At 35.7% G+C, this 14,011-nt stretch overlaps 1 protein-coding gene across 1 annotated transcript in view; it reads left to right on the top strand.

Annotated features, from left to right (window-relative positions):
• The window catches only part of Glut1 (Glucose transporter 1), a gene marked incomplete in the record, with an annotated part of 492,009 nt that overhangs the window by 337,307 nt on the left and 140,691 nt on the right, over positions 1-14,011 (top strand). Inside the window, 2 exon segments of the mRNA XM_070100219.1 lie at positions 11,243-11,455; positions 13,779-13,982. Coding sequence (XP_069956320.1) covers positions 11,243-11,455; positions 13,779-13,982 — 417 coding nt within the window.

Here is a 14,011-nt window from a genome sequence, read left to right as displayed (position 1 = left end):
AGCAAACTTAAGCCTATCTTAAGACTAACAAGACAATAACTAATTGACTGCTTATATATATGGTCTCTAAGTGGTCATAACAAATTTACGGGTGTGCCCTGATAGACTGAGAGGCCTGTGTTTTGCATGCAAAACACAGGCCTCCTAGTCTTTCAGGTGTGGTGCAAGTTTGTAAATTTATCGCTGTTGTTTCTTCTACACGGCATGCACTCTAGTCGCTGAAAGTTTTGATTTTCTATCATTTAGTCCATTTAATACAGTTCAAAAATGCAAGTTTGTTTTCTGTGAAGGTACATTTGTGTTAGAGACTGGTTAACATTGGTTGGGTCATACATGGAAAAGTCCATAGTCATGCAGAGCATTTTGGGCAGAATTGTCATTAATAGATTATTTGAATGCTAAGTTTAATATGATTATTATTATTACTATTACCACATATTCATGGGTAAGTGTTGAACCCACAGGGGTCAAACAGCACCCAGGGAATGGGAGGCAATCAGCTTCAATTCAGAGAAAAGGAAGTAGTTTCAATTCTTTGGATCAAGAGCCTTTCACAAATATTACATATACCCTTTCCCTCCCTCAAAGGATACTATTCCTAGGCCCCAATATGTTGCTACTTCATCCATCTTTTGTTCACAGTCGTGTAGCCCCATGTACTCTTCTTCCTAGTGCCTCACCCACCTTCCTTATCCCAAGTCCTCGTCAAATAAATAAGCAAGCAAGCAAGGAAGTTTATTCAGGTATATGCAAATACAGTTACATAGATTATCATACATAGCAGCATATGTGTAGAGAACCTAGGATAACCCAAAAAAAGTCAGTGTGACTTATTTCCATTGGGGTTCTTTGGGGTGCCTACCCACCAATCTTTCTCCTTCCAAATTCTTCCTCTCCCCGCTTCCTCTCCTACTCCTTCACTCCTTTCCCATCCTTCTTGTCTCTGTCCCTTCCTTTCTCTCTTCTCACTCTTCCTCTTGACTCTCTCATGGTAGGCTAGGAGACAGCTGGCTTTCAAGATTAGTTTGGGCACACATCTTGTGTTGAACTTGTGAGCTCTTCCTTTCACTCCTTCCTTTCTCTCCTTCCTTTCTCTCCTTCCTTTCTACCTTTTTTTTTACACAAGGGTTTTACAGGGTTAGGTTAAGAGTTCCATCTTTTATTTACAAGCTAAGAGCTGTTACCTATATCAGCTCATCTGAAAGCTTATTTAATATTATGAGATATACAAATAGGGAATAGGATGAAGCAGGAACTATCTGTGGGCCAGCTATTTCATTTGGTCAACTGACTTTATCGATGTCATTATGCCATACAAACATCTTCCAAACTCAGATCATCCTAGGAATAAATGATCTCAGATGAAGCGATATTCTTGAGAAGAAGAATGCCAGAATGTAGGTGCTGTTTGCTGCCTGTCATGTTGTTTAGAAGGTCACTTCTCACTGTCTGTGGAGTGTAGCCAAGTGTGGTACTTTAAAACATTGGCCTTATGCATAACAGTAAGGCCAGCCACATCCCTCTGGTGTTGAAGGCTCTGCTGAAAAAACAGATCTGTTTAGGTTGGGTCCAGGCAAGAGATGAATTGTCTTGCTTGGTTCTCTATTCTGTCAAGAAATCATAGATGAGAGGGGGGGAGGTAATCCGAGAAAATGGAGCATACTCAAGGTGTGTGTAGTTGTGCTTTGTACAGAATATTGCAGCCACTATTGAGTAGATGCAAGATATGTCTAAATGCTGTAAGCTTCCTGGCCACTTTGTTTACAAGATTTTCACTGTGGTTTTTCATAGTCAGTCTGGAGTCAGATTTTGCCCCAAGCATATCAGCTTCATCCCTGGGTACCAACACAGACCCATTCTTGAAGCTGCTGCAGCATTACCATCATGGTGCCTAGAGACCATCATCATTTGTGTTTTCTGTTGAGCAAATGTGACCTGCCATTATTTTCCCCAGGCTGATATAGCTGTAATCTGGTGATTGATGTGACTTAGAGCAGCAGGCATTTTCTGTTAAATAAATGTCGGAGTACAGTTGTTTGCATATGCATGGGATGAAAGTTCAGTACTTGGAACAGTTGATGTTATCTGTCAGTGGAATTCATTTTCTATATTTATCCTACTTCTGTATTTGTTTTTTTTACTGCCATATATAAAGAGAAAGTTTGCTTGCAGAGATATGTTGCAAAATATGTAAGATATTTCAAGGCTTGTGTGGAAACATCAGAATCGAGAGACTAATGATGAAATTTTGCTTTTACAGTGACATAAGTCAGAATATCTGTAAGCTGTTCCTTCTCTTATAATGGCAATTAAGACACAGTTACAGATACAAGGAAAGAATGCTGAAGCCAGTCTGATGTGCCTGTTATACATCATCCAAAACTTTTACACAACTTCAGCAAATTCTCTTTTGAATTTTCAAAAAGTAGTGTGTCTTCAACAAACTGTAACTATGACAACTGACACTGATATAAAATTAAATTTTATTTTTAATGCCAGACCACTTTCCCCATACTCTGGCATTTACTTCTTTAACCCGTAAACAGTCCAAACGTATATATACGTTTTTTCAACATTTGAAAGTAGTATGTAAAAAAAGTAGATCTTCTTTTTGTTTTTCTACATTTGAAAATGTGTAAAAAAACTTTGATCTACTTTTTTTTTTGTTATATTTAAAAATATTTTCATATAGTCAGACTTGAGTCCAGGAAATGGGAAGTACAATGCCTGCACTTTAACCCTTTCAGGGTCCAAGGCCCAAATCTGGAGTCACGCACCAGTGTCCAAGAATTTTAAAAAAAAAAATTTGTTATTTTTTCTTATGAAATCGTAGAAAATCTTTTTGTGAAGGTAATAAAACAAAAAGTACGAAATTTGGTGGAAAATTGACGAAATTATGCTCTCGCGAATTTTGATGTGTCAGCGATATTTACGAATCGGCGATTTTGCCGACTTTGACTCCCATTTTAGGCCAATTACATTATTCCAATCAACCAAATTCTTAGCTATTTCACTAGTATTACTTCTATTCTATCGATTGAGCACAAGAAATCGCCAATTCAACTGTTTCAACTACAAAATAAAGTGATCGGAAATTGTTAATTTGGCCAATTTAACACAAAGTTCAAAATATTCCAATTTCAAAATAGGCTCCAGAATAAACAATGTAGATATTCCTGGAACTAAACTAACATTTCCTCTGTTCATTAGTTACATTTTGAGGCTTTACAAATAAATTCCATTTTGATTTTTTATTCACATAATGAATTTTTATTCACACCAAAAAATAGAAGATTTACTGTTATGCAATACTGTAATAATTGTATAAATATCATCACCATATTTGTGAATGTATATTAGACCCACCAGCTGGCGTGTATTAGATGTGTGAGGTCGTTTGTTTACTCTTGAATATCGGCAAAAATTTAACATTTCCGCTACTTTGAGCTCAGTTTCAAGCCATTTCCAGTGCTAAAACCAATCAAAATCATCTCTATTTCTGTAATATGTCTCCCATTCTATCAAATGAGACCAAGAAATCGCAAATACAGCTATAAAAAACATACGAAAAAACACTGCAAAGTCGCTGTTTTAATCGAAAAATCATGATTTCAGTTTTTTTCTCTCATTATACACAGTGTGCTGCAGGATCTGTTTTATGTGGTGCACACATACCACATAGATGTATTCTCTCATATCTAGGCCCAAATGTACCACTCACAGTTCATCAGAGTGAGCTGAGCTCATGGCGTAGATCTACGGTTTGGACACTCACCGTAAAGCCGTAGATCTACGGGACGGACCCTGAAAGGGTTAAAGGAGGGGTTTGGGATATTGGCAGTTTGGAGGGATATGTTGTGTATCTTTATATGTGTATGCTTCTAAACTGTTGTATTCTGAGCACCTCTGCAAAAACAGTGATAATGTGTGAGTGTGGTGAAAGTGTTGAATGATGATGAAAGTATTTTCTTTCTGGGGATTTTCTTTCTTTTTTGGGTCACCCTGCCTCGGTGGGAGACGGCCGACTTGTTGGAAAAAAAAAATGTAAAAAAACTTAGATCTACTTTTGTAGCACTACACATGTGAACGTAGATCTGCTTGGACCGTTTACGGGTTAACAGTCCCTTTAAATTTATGAAACAACTGGGGTGACATTACCAATTCCTGTTCAAGGCCCACTTTTACTGAGAATATTCCCTTTTTCTCCTACATACCTTTCTCCACAATACAGTCACCTCATTGAGGCGGTGGGGTTTGAATGGTCCTCCCATGGGGGTGATTAAAAAATTACCATCTTACTTTCTTTTTCCTAACTGTGTGGGGTAAAATTTTCTTCTAGAAGAATGGGCAGCCCATTTCCCTAATCATACTATTTTAATGTGGCCTAGAGGGCAAGATATAGGGCTGTGGCACAAGAATGAAATTGATTATCTGACTGTAGGATCCCCAATTTCTATTCATGCTTTAAGCGAATTTATGACCTTTTTGTGTTATTTCATTTATTGGCTTCATAGTGTGTTATAATTGTTTATTTATTATTTATAAATTAAAATCTAACCTAAATAATGTAAATCGAGAAACTTAGTTGAAATCATATGTAAAAAATCGATGTAGACATTAAGAGGATGGATTGGTATGGGAAGGGGATCACTGTCCACACCTGTCTGGTCATTCCCAGCCATTTGGAATTCTGTGGTGGCAGTTGCTCTGCCCAAACAAAACAAGGTTGTTTGGGGAGTCAGGAGAAGCAACTGAGTGTGTAAAACAACTGCTGTTCATTCCAGCTGAATGTCATCAGTACGTAGTAACCTTTCTCTTGTATTGTATCTATCCTAACTCTATTAAGCCGTCACCTGTGTAACCTCGACTCTACTTCATTTGATTTTCTTTTCCATCATTTATGTTTACAATACAGTAATAGAGGATATCAGATAAATCTGGGAGAGCGTTGCTTGTTGATTTCCAGCTTTTCTCCTGTAATCATATGCCTAAGAAAGTAAACTTCAATATGCTGTTGGTTTTCCTGTCTGGCCGTTTTATCTTTTGACTCTTCCTGATGCATCTTACAGTAAAAGTGCACAATTTGCACTTTATTTTTTACATTTCATTTTTTATGAACATTGCAGCAGTCATTTTTGCTGATCGGGGACTTAGGCATTCTGACTGCAATGATTCATAAAACTTTTTTGGGAAATCATGATAATCTAAGGGAAAAATTGAATGGACAAAATAGAAATAAAATGAAAGAGATACTTAACGTTATCTGTTGTCCCCTCATGGAAAATGTATGCAGTGTGAAAGTCTTGTGCTAGGCATGGGTAGAAAGTATCATAGTACAGTATAGGTAATTTAACATGGGTGTCACCAAGGCAGTCACCTGAAAAAGAAGAAATGAAAGTTTTTCTTTTATTATTATTATTATTATTATTATTATTAACACGTCGGCCTTCTCCCACCAAGGCAGGGTGGCCCGAAAAAGAAAAACTTTCATCATTCACTCCATCATTGTCTTGCCAGAGGCACGCTTACACTACAGTTATAAAACTGCAACATTAACACCCCTCCTTTTTACATCTAGTAATTTATACAGGAGAAGGGGTTACTAGCCTCTTGCTCCAGGCATTTTAGTCACCTTTTATGACATGCATGGCTTACAGAGGAAGGATTTGTCTCCACTTTCCCATAGAGCTTTAACATATTTTATAACACAGTTATACAAATACGTATAAATTTTATCTCTTTGCAAAAGTTAGTGTGTGATTTACATTTTGTAAATTATTGTTAAGTATAAAGAAAGCCAGGGCATTTCGGTACATTATCGTGCACCAGAATATACACAAGACTTTGGACTATAAATATTGTATTAATAATTATACTTTATAGCCACAGTTAAATGAATAAAATACCAAATGGGTTTAACAACCCATTCTTTTAACCTCTGTCTCTGTTTTATATATATTTTTTTACTTAAAACTTTTGTATGCTAAATTTTTCACTGTAACACCTATATTACCTTATTCCACCAATCATTTATTTTTTTGCTTCCCACACCCACTCTTGTTTTTGCCACTAATTTGGGGCTAATTGTTCTTCAAATAATTTTATTGTAAATAAGTCTTAGACACGAGGTACTTGATTACCTGAGACGAGCAAAAATGTGTGACTGTAAAACATATGTTACACATTGACAACTTACAGTATACACTAAATGCAGTACTATTTAAGAATACACAGTAAAATGTATACACTCATTAATTATATGTCAGCATGCTGCATGATTTAGCTTGTTGACTGAATTTAATGGAGTTTTAGTGTTTGTGGATGGATGGGAGACGAGGAGGGTTATGAACCTTAAGTCATTTTAATACTATGCATGTTGTTATTCCTCATACATTTAATAAATCACCCTCAGCTAACAAGAAACATATCAGTTGTCTCACTCTCCCTGTTTTATATAATCAGACTGAGATATTGTACCACAATCTCCTGGGAGTGTTATATTGGTTTTGTTCCTAGATCCCAATACTTGGGCCATTCAGTGTCTTTAGTATATAATCGACTGAGGGACAACCTTGTGGCAGCCATAGACATCACTGGCTTTAATTTTTATCCTCATGCTAATGGATTGTGTGCACTATAAAAAGAGTGAATCCAGTTCCTATAGCAGTATATGATTGTGGTTACTACTCGTAGAGTACATACTGTATATTCATAACAACGCCATACGTCGAGTCTATACTCTCTAGGTTTGGAAACCTGACTTCACCTTACTCAGATGCCAGATAGATGTAGGTTCTTGATCCCGGGTGAGTTAGTGACAAAATTGTTGAATGTTTAAGACATGGAACAGATTCATACTCTAATGTAACGCCTTCTTTTACTTAATTGATTGGCTGCTAAAGGGAGTCTTACTGTATAGTACAACATATTGCACTACTTTAAATAAAATAGAAAGGTTAAAAATTATTTAATTATTTAGTGATTTGTTATTCTGAGTACTAAATGCTGTTCCTTTAATGGAGAATTTAGTCAAAATTAACAATAAGCAGGTTTGGTTTTGTGGTTTTGCTGATTCTTTTAATTATTGTAAATACCATACGCATTAACCTCTGAGGTTAAATACGCATTATTATTATATTCATCGGGAAGCACTGAACCCATAGGGGTCACACAGCATCTGGAGAATGGGAAGTAATTGGGTTTGACCAAAGGAAGGGAAGGGTATCTCCAATTCTTTAGACTAAGAGTCCTTGACCAGTATCAAAGCTTGCTCTGCCAAGAGTACACACACACACACACACACACACACACACACACACACACACTCATCTCCAGCCGTGCCACATGTATTACTCACTGAAGATCATGTTCTTAATGGCCAACAGTGCTGTGCATCACCTTGTGGGCAACTGCTGCACTCATAATTTAACATCAAAGTTCCTTTTACAGGACCTGACCAAGTTATATTAAACTTACTTGCTAAAGTACACCATATATAGAGATTGTTCCTTAGCTCAGGAATATACCAGTGGGGCCGGGAGTGGGACTCTCCACTTTCTCCTCCTCCAGAGTATTTAAACAAATTAAAACAAGTGTAATCAAATGAATTTGATTTTTCAAGATTTTTCGTGTTTAATTCTAAATTAGAAGCAAACTGATTTCAATTTTGCAGCCATTGTTGATCTCAATTTTACCATTTTCATGCTTAATTTTAAAAAGGTACAGGGTTATGGTAGCGATAATGTTGGTGAAGCTTTCCCAGCAGTTGGTAGACATATGTACCATCATATATATATATTAAAACTTATAAGTGGCTCCAACCCAACTTACTCAATCCATGCAAAACATGAGTGAACGTTCTGCATAATATTTTCTGCAACTTTGATGTGAATCTAATTTGCACAGTTACATTTTTTTTATAAAATACTACAAGTCTTCTAAGAATATACTTACTGCAAAGATAAAATAATTCGAATTTCAAATTCTGTGCATCAGTTATGAGACGTAGAGTATTTAACTAGGTATTGAATGGGTAATAGTGTAATGAACATTTGTCAGTGCTCAATAATAACCGACATGGAGACAGAAACTCAGAAGATTAATTGGTTTGTATATTTCAATCCCTTCCTGGGATCCTAGATTGTATATTACAGCTTGTTTTTGAAATGTATTGACAAGAACTTCAATTCTTGATAAAACAACAGAGTCAGCTTCTAACAGCCTTAATATAAGTGTGAAATATGAATATAACCTCGGTAAAAGAAAACCAAAGGACTATGAAAAATTTATGAAATTACATAAGAAATGTTAGCTCATTTACTTGTCCACTCACTGTGACAGACTTATTACACACCAACCATATAAACTTTTGCCAAAGCATGTATGAAACTGTACTGTATCTAATATGTGTTCTCCTTTTTTTGCATAGCAAATGTTACTAGTAACGTATGTATTTATAGTTGTTTCAAGAATCATTTGATATTCATAATCTTAAATAGATTATATTAGTTTGTCAGAAACATTTGAGCAAATATTGTGATAAAGTAAAGCAAACAGTATGATGCAACAGAAGTACTTGGTTTCTGATTCAGTACAGTGCTACTAATTGTATTTTCTAGCGTGAAATTCCTAAAGTTTGTGCGCTGCTTATGGCTGTCGAAATATTTGTCAAAATTATAGTGCTGTCGTTGTCAGTTCAGAAAATTTAATAGCTAGTAGTTAACATATTCTATTAATTCCCTCTCATTATGTCATTTAATTTTTAGATATTTTCACAGTTAGAGCATCTTAGTATTTTTTGATACATTCAAATGAAGACTTTTCATTCTCTAATTATCTTTCTTCTACGCTTGCTTTTGTTCTCAGAATATTCTCTATGTTAAACCCTATAGTAAATTTTTATCTACTCTTTATTAATTTGTATAACATTATAGTGCTGTAGCAGTAAAGAGAAAAATAGTAATATATTTTTACGAAAGGCATTTACAAAATAAAGCCAAATGTTACTCATGCCTTTTGTGAAAAGTACCTCCCTAATACAGCATATATTATGGTCATAAACATTAAGGTTGCTTAATATATAGATATATTTTATGATGGTTGGGATAGGCTGCCACTCTTCCATGTAGCAGTTATTATTTACTACTCTATTTCTCTCATTATTTTCATTGAATGTGTGAAGCAGTGGAAATACTGATAAATATCAATTGGGAGGGACAGATATGTCTATTGTTAACATTTGCAAAGAGAGTTTCCTTGTACAGGAACAACTTTAAGTCTAGGTCTTGTAAAGCTAGTCTATGGGGTGCTCTATGATCCACTCAGGTTTAGCACTTTCTTGGGACTAATAATAATAGTATACTGGAATTGTTAGTGATCTTGTTGTTGTAAAGCTAAGTGTTAGTTTTAATAAAGTTATATTTTAAGAGATAAGCTATATTTTGACTCTAGTAAAACAATATTTTAACTTCTGAAAATTGTTTTGCATTAGAAAGAAGGGATATTTAATCTCTCATATTTTAATTCTGCAAATCAAAAGTCATATAAAAGCTGTTGTTAATTTCTCTTCAAGTTCGCAGAACAAATATATTCTGGCTATTTTTTTATATTGTACGCTGCATGTAGCAGGAAATCCTAGCCAGTAGAATACAATATTTTAGCATTTATAATTCAATGGTTTTGCTGTTGTGAAGCTACGTTATAAAATATCTAAACTACTGTATCATCTAGCTGTTGTTAACCTTCATAAATTGAAAAGAAAATGCATCAAAAATTTTCACATTGCACATAAAGTCTTAATGATTTCAAGACCCTTAGCAATCGAATAAGATAGCGGCAATATTCTGGAAGGAGCTAGTGTTGTGTTTGTTTTTTGGTGAGAACAAATTTTGCTGTTAGTAAGACAAAACAACGTTGTTTATAAGGTGGTGATGTGCAGTGAAAACTAAAATAATACAAAAGTTCTGCAATTTTTTTTTTTTTTGTCTCTAGCCATTTGCCAAATTCTCGGATGTAATTGTATTTTATTCTGCATTCCAAGTGCTGATTAATTTTTTTTTATATTGATATGAACCTTAACTCAATACAAATTTAGAAGACTTTTCAAAACATTTTATTTTCTAAATTATGGTAGCTAAATGGAAAATTATGGTAATATGAGAACTCTAGACATACACTTAAAGAAACAAGTTACCTGTTGATTTTTCCATTGCTTCATGATACCTTATTTGGACAGTTTCTCATATTTTCACTGAAGACTTGGCTACAGGATAAGTGCTTAAATATTACAAGGTTAGATTGGCTCATTTTCATTTGTATACTTTTCAGCATATGCTTTTTATAGCTAAAAAGCTGCTAGCTTTTTTGGGTGAAGCCATGCCACTCTGCTTGCTGTCTGAGAGTGCTTCCAGTGGACAGCATTTCATCTGTCTTATCCTCATTTTGCCAGTCTCTTTCATTTCAACAGCATATCATGCAGGCTGATAATGTGCAGGAGATAAATCAATCATATATATATTTAAGCAACAGTAAAGATGTTAGAAACTTTGAGTTTTTAAAAATCTGCTAGTGTTTAAAGTGCCATTTTCCTGTGTTACCCACACTGAGGCATGATCTTTCCCAATGTTTGACAATGAATTGAGTGTTTAATAGCAAATTCCCTTAATGTATGTGACTGTATATTGCATTCAAATTTTGTTTTGTTTTTTATTAACCTCTGGAATGTTCATTTTATTTATTTTTAAACAATTTCGTCATATAGGCCTAAATGCTTCTTATTTGAGAAGTGTATTGTATGCATCTTTTGATGATTTACCCTAATTTCATAAGACAGTCATAGTTTTATCAATAATGATAATGCTGGGAACAACAGACAAATATTTGAATATATTCAAATAACTTTAATTTAATACTATGTAAAAAATGATAAAAAGAACCACCCCTAAAATTAAAGCACCCGATTTGTCCCTCTCATAAAGAATAAGCCATTACCACTAATAGTAAAGATGTAGAAACTTGTTGAATTATATGAATCTATTAAACATCACTATTCTCTCATGGATATTCTTTTTATGAAGACCAATATTTCTGGAGCATCTGAAATGTGCCTCAACTCTTTATATAATAGTCTCCTCATGATTCTTATCCTGTTGTGTCCTAATAATATTTTTCTCAATTCATTCATAAAATTCTTTTATATCTTAGCCCAGTTTAATTACAAAGAGTAAAATTGAAAATGTCCCAGGTGCTGTACTACTCCACATCGTTGTTCACTGCTGCGGGTCTGGAAGAATGGCAGTCAAAATATGCAACCCTTGGAGTGGGGTCGGTTATGGTCATCATGACACTAGTATCAATTCCACTCATGGACCGTGCTGGTCGACGGACACTTCACCTCTATGGTCTTGGTGGAATGTTTATCTTCTCAATCTTCATCACCATTAGTCTCCTCATCAAGGTATGTTAGTAAGAATTCAGTTTGAATTATGGTCAGTATCCTTTAATTGTATTTTTTTATTTTAAAAAATAACATTAAATGGTTATACAGAACTTTGGAGGTCATTTATAGTATTATTTCAGTAAAAGGAACATAATGAAGAATTAAGGTCTTTTATAATATGACTGAAACAGTTGGTAGTGGCCTCACCTCACACACTCGAGGACCAGGGTTTGATCCCTGGATAAATGAAAACATTGGGTGTGTTTCCTTTCACCTGCTTCCCCTATTTACCTAGAAGTAAGCAGGTATAACTGGGTGTTAGTCAACTGATGTGGGATGCATCCTGGACAGTTTGATATGGCTTCATTGACTTTTCCTATGTTACTAACCCCCTCCCCCCCAAGGTTAGTAATCTGAACAAAATAATTTTCCTCTTCGACTAACCCATGAACTAGGGATGAAAACAAGACAATGATTTGATTATTATGGACGTTTATGAAGTTAGTAGTGATTTCATAATAGTCCATGACACATAAAAGAAAGAGAAAATGGTTACCAACCATAGTTAGCAAGAGGCTTGTACATGTTACATGATGTAGAGGGACTCAACCTGCCTGTGAGTAAAGTTAAGGAGACATATTACACTTATCATTGCAAAAAGTAAGAGAATATATGACATTCTTGATAATCTTTAGCAATGCCTGGTGTATATATCACTGAACAGAAGAATATGAAGGAAGATGTGCAACACACGATCGCTTCACAGCCATCTCTACCAGGCACCTGTAGAGTGAACAGTAGTAAGTATGAGTGGCATTTATATTAAGAAGGTTTAGGGATTTAAATAAGGACATAGTGTGTTGTCTATAATGAGAGTTTGTAAGGCTTCTGATAGCGGTCTCTTGTGATTTGTGGTGGGTTGCCAGAGTGAATCTCTAGGCACAGATTCCATATATGAGGAATCTGTAAATCAGGGAAAAGTAAAGAGTATTGGTAGCATAGATTGGGAATTTAATAGTGAATTTTAGAGAGTATCACTACAATGTTTGATATCTTTGATATGTATTGGATTTCTTTTAATACACCAACCATCTCCACCAAGGTAATCTGATCCAAAAAAATAGAGGAAATACATTCACCATTATTTATTTTTTTTTTTTTTTTTTTTTTTTTACCAGAAGTGTGCTGAAATCACGGTTTAGATGATACTCCAAACTGTAACATTCTCACTTCTCCTTTAAGGTGCAGGAACTGTACTTCCCACCTCCAGGACTCAAGTCCATGAGGTTTTGTTTATAAATTGTATATCAATGGAAATAAGTCACTCTGTCTGACTTTTTTGGGTTATCCTAGGTTCTCTACACATATGCTGCTATGTATGATAATTCTATGTAACTGTATTTGTGTATACCTGAATAAACTTACTTACTTACTTAGTTAGATCTTGTAGTCTCAACACATCTACCTTCTCTACTCAAGTTGATTTGTTTTCTGTTGGGTCTCTGTCCACTTCTCTCAGGTAGCATCAGATATAATGCTTGTCTGCATTTGTGTTTCATGTTCTGCATGTCTTCCTATGCAGGCAACCATTGTTAGGGTTTTCTTAGTTGTTTTGCTTATCTCTGGCTGCTCTGACTTTCCTTGGGCTCTCTACTGGTCCCTCTTTGGGGATGGGCTCAGACAAGCTTTGGGCCCAGGTTTTGGGCCCAACTTTGTTTTGTTAGGAGCAAGCAGCACTGGTAGTGTAATTGCTGAAACTGTCCCATGGTCATGCTGATCCCTCTCTCTTCTGTATTCTAGACTCTGTTGGCTGCTGGTTCACATCTCCAGACCCACACATACGCATCACGTTTGCTGTGGAAACTGATTCATTCCTTGACTTGCACCTCTGGACCACCCAGTCTCTGCTGGCCTCGCTCTCACTTTTGCTGGCTGTCCCTGCAAAACGACACCTACTCCCTTTCACTCTGCTTTGGAAGTTCAGTTTCCTAAGACTTTTGTCCTTGTTGTCACGTCCCTACATCGTCTTCCCTTCTCGCATGTCATCATCTTTGGATTATTCTCCCTGCAAACTAGGACCCTGATGGGTGCTAGTGATTTAATTTCAACTTGACATGCAGTATCTCACAGCTGAAACTTGCATTTCGAATGCTGGAGAGTCCAGGGTTTCAACCTTTCCCCAGTTGTGATGTTTTGGCTGATTAGAAGTTCTCAGATGCACATAGTACACTTAGTACCTGCAAGAGGGGCTACTTTGGGACACAAATGAACAATAAGAACATATCAGAAAGACACTTTGAGAGTTCAAAATGCAGTATATATTAGTTTTTTCTTTTTACAGGAAATGATGTCATGGATGACCTTCATCTCTGTGATAAGCACTCTATGCTTTGTCATCTTCTTCTCTGTTGGTCCTGGAAGTATTCCTTGGATGATTACAGCTGAGCTGTTCTCCCAGGGCCCACGGCCGGCTGCCATGTCCATCGCTGTTTTAGTCAACTGGCTTTCTAATTTCATCGTTGGCATTGGTTTTCCAAAAATGCAGGTAAAGGAGCAGAGAATTCAGTATAAACT

The sequence above is a fragment of the Cherax quadricarinatus genome, chromosome 72 (assembly GCF_038502225.1).
Source record: "Cherax quadricarinatus isolate ZL_2023a chromosome 72, ASM3850222v1, whole genome shotgun sequence".
Taxonomy (NCBI): Eukaryota; Metazoa; Arthropoda; class Malacostraca; order Decapoda; family Parastacidae; genus Cherax; species Cherax quadricarinatus.
The sequence above is the reverse complement of the archived record's forward strand: the minus strand, read 5'-3'. Positions and strand labels throughout refer to the sequence as shown.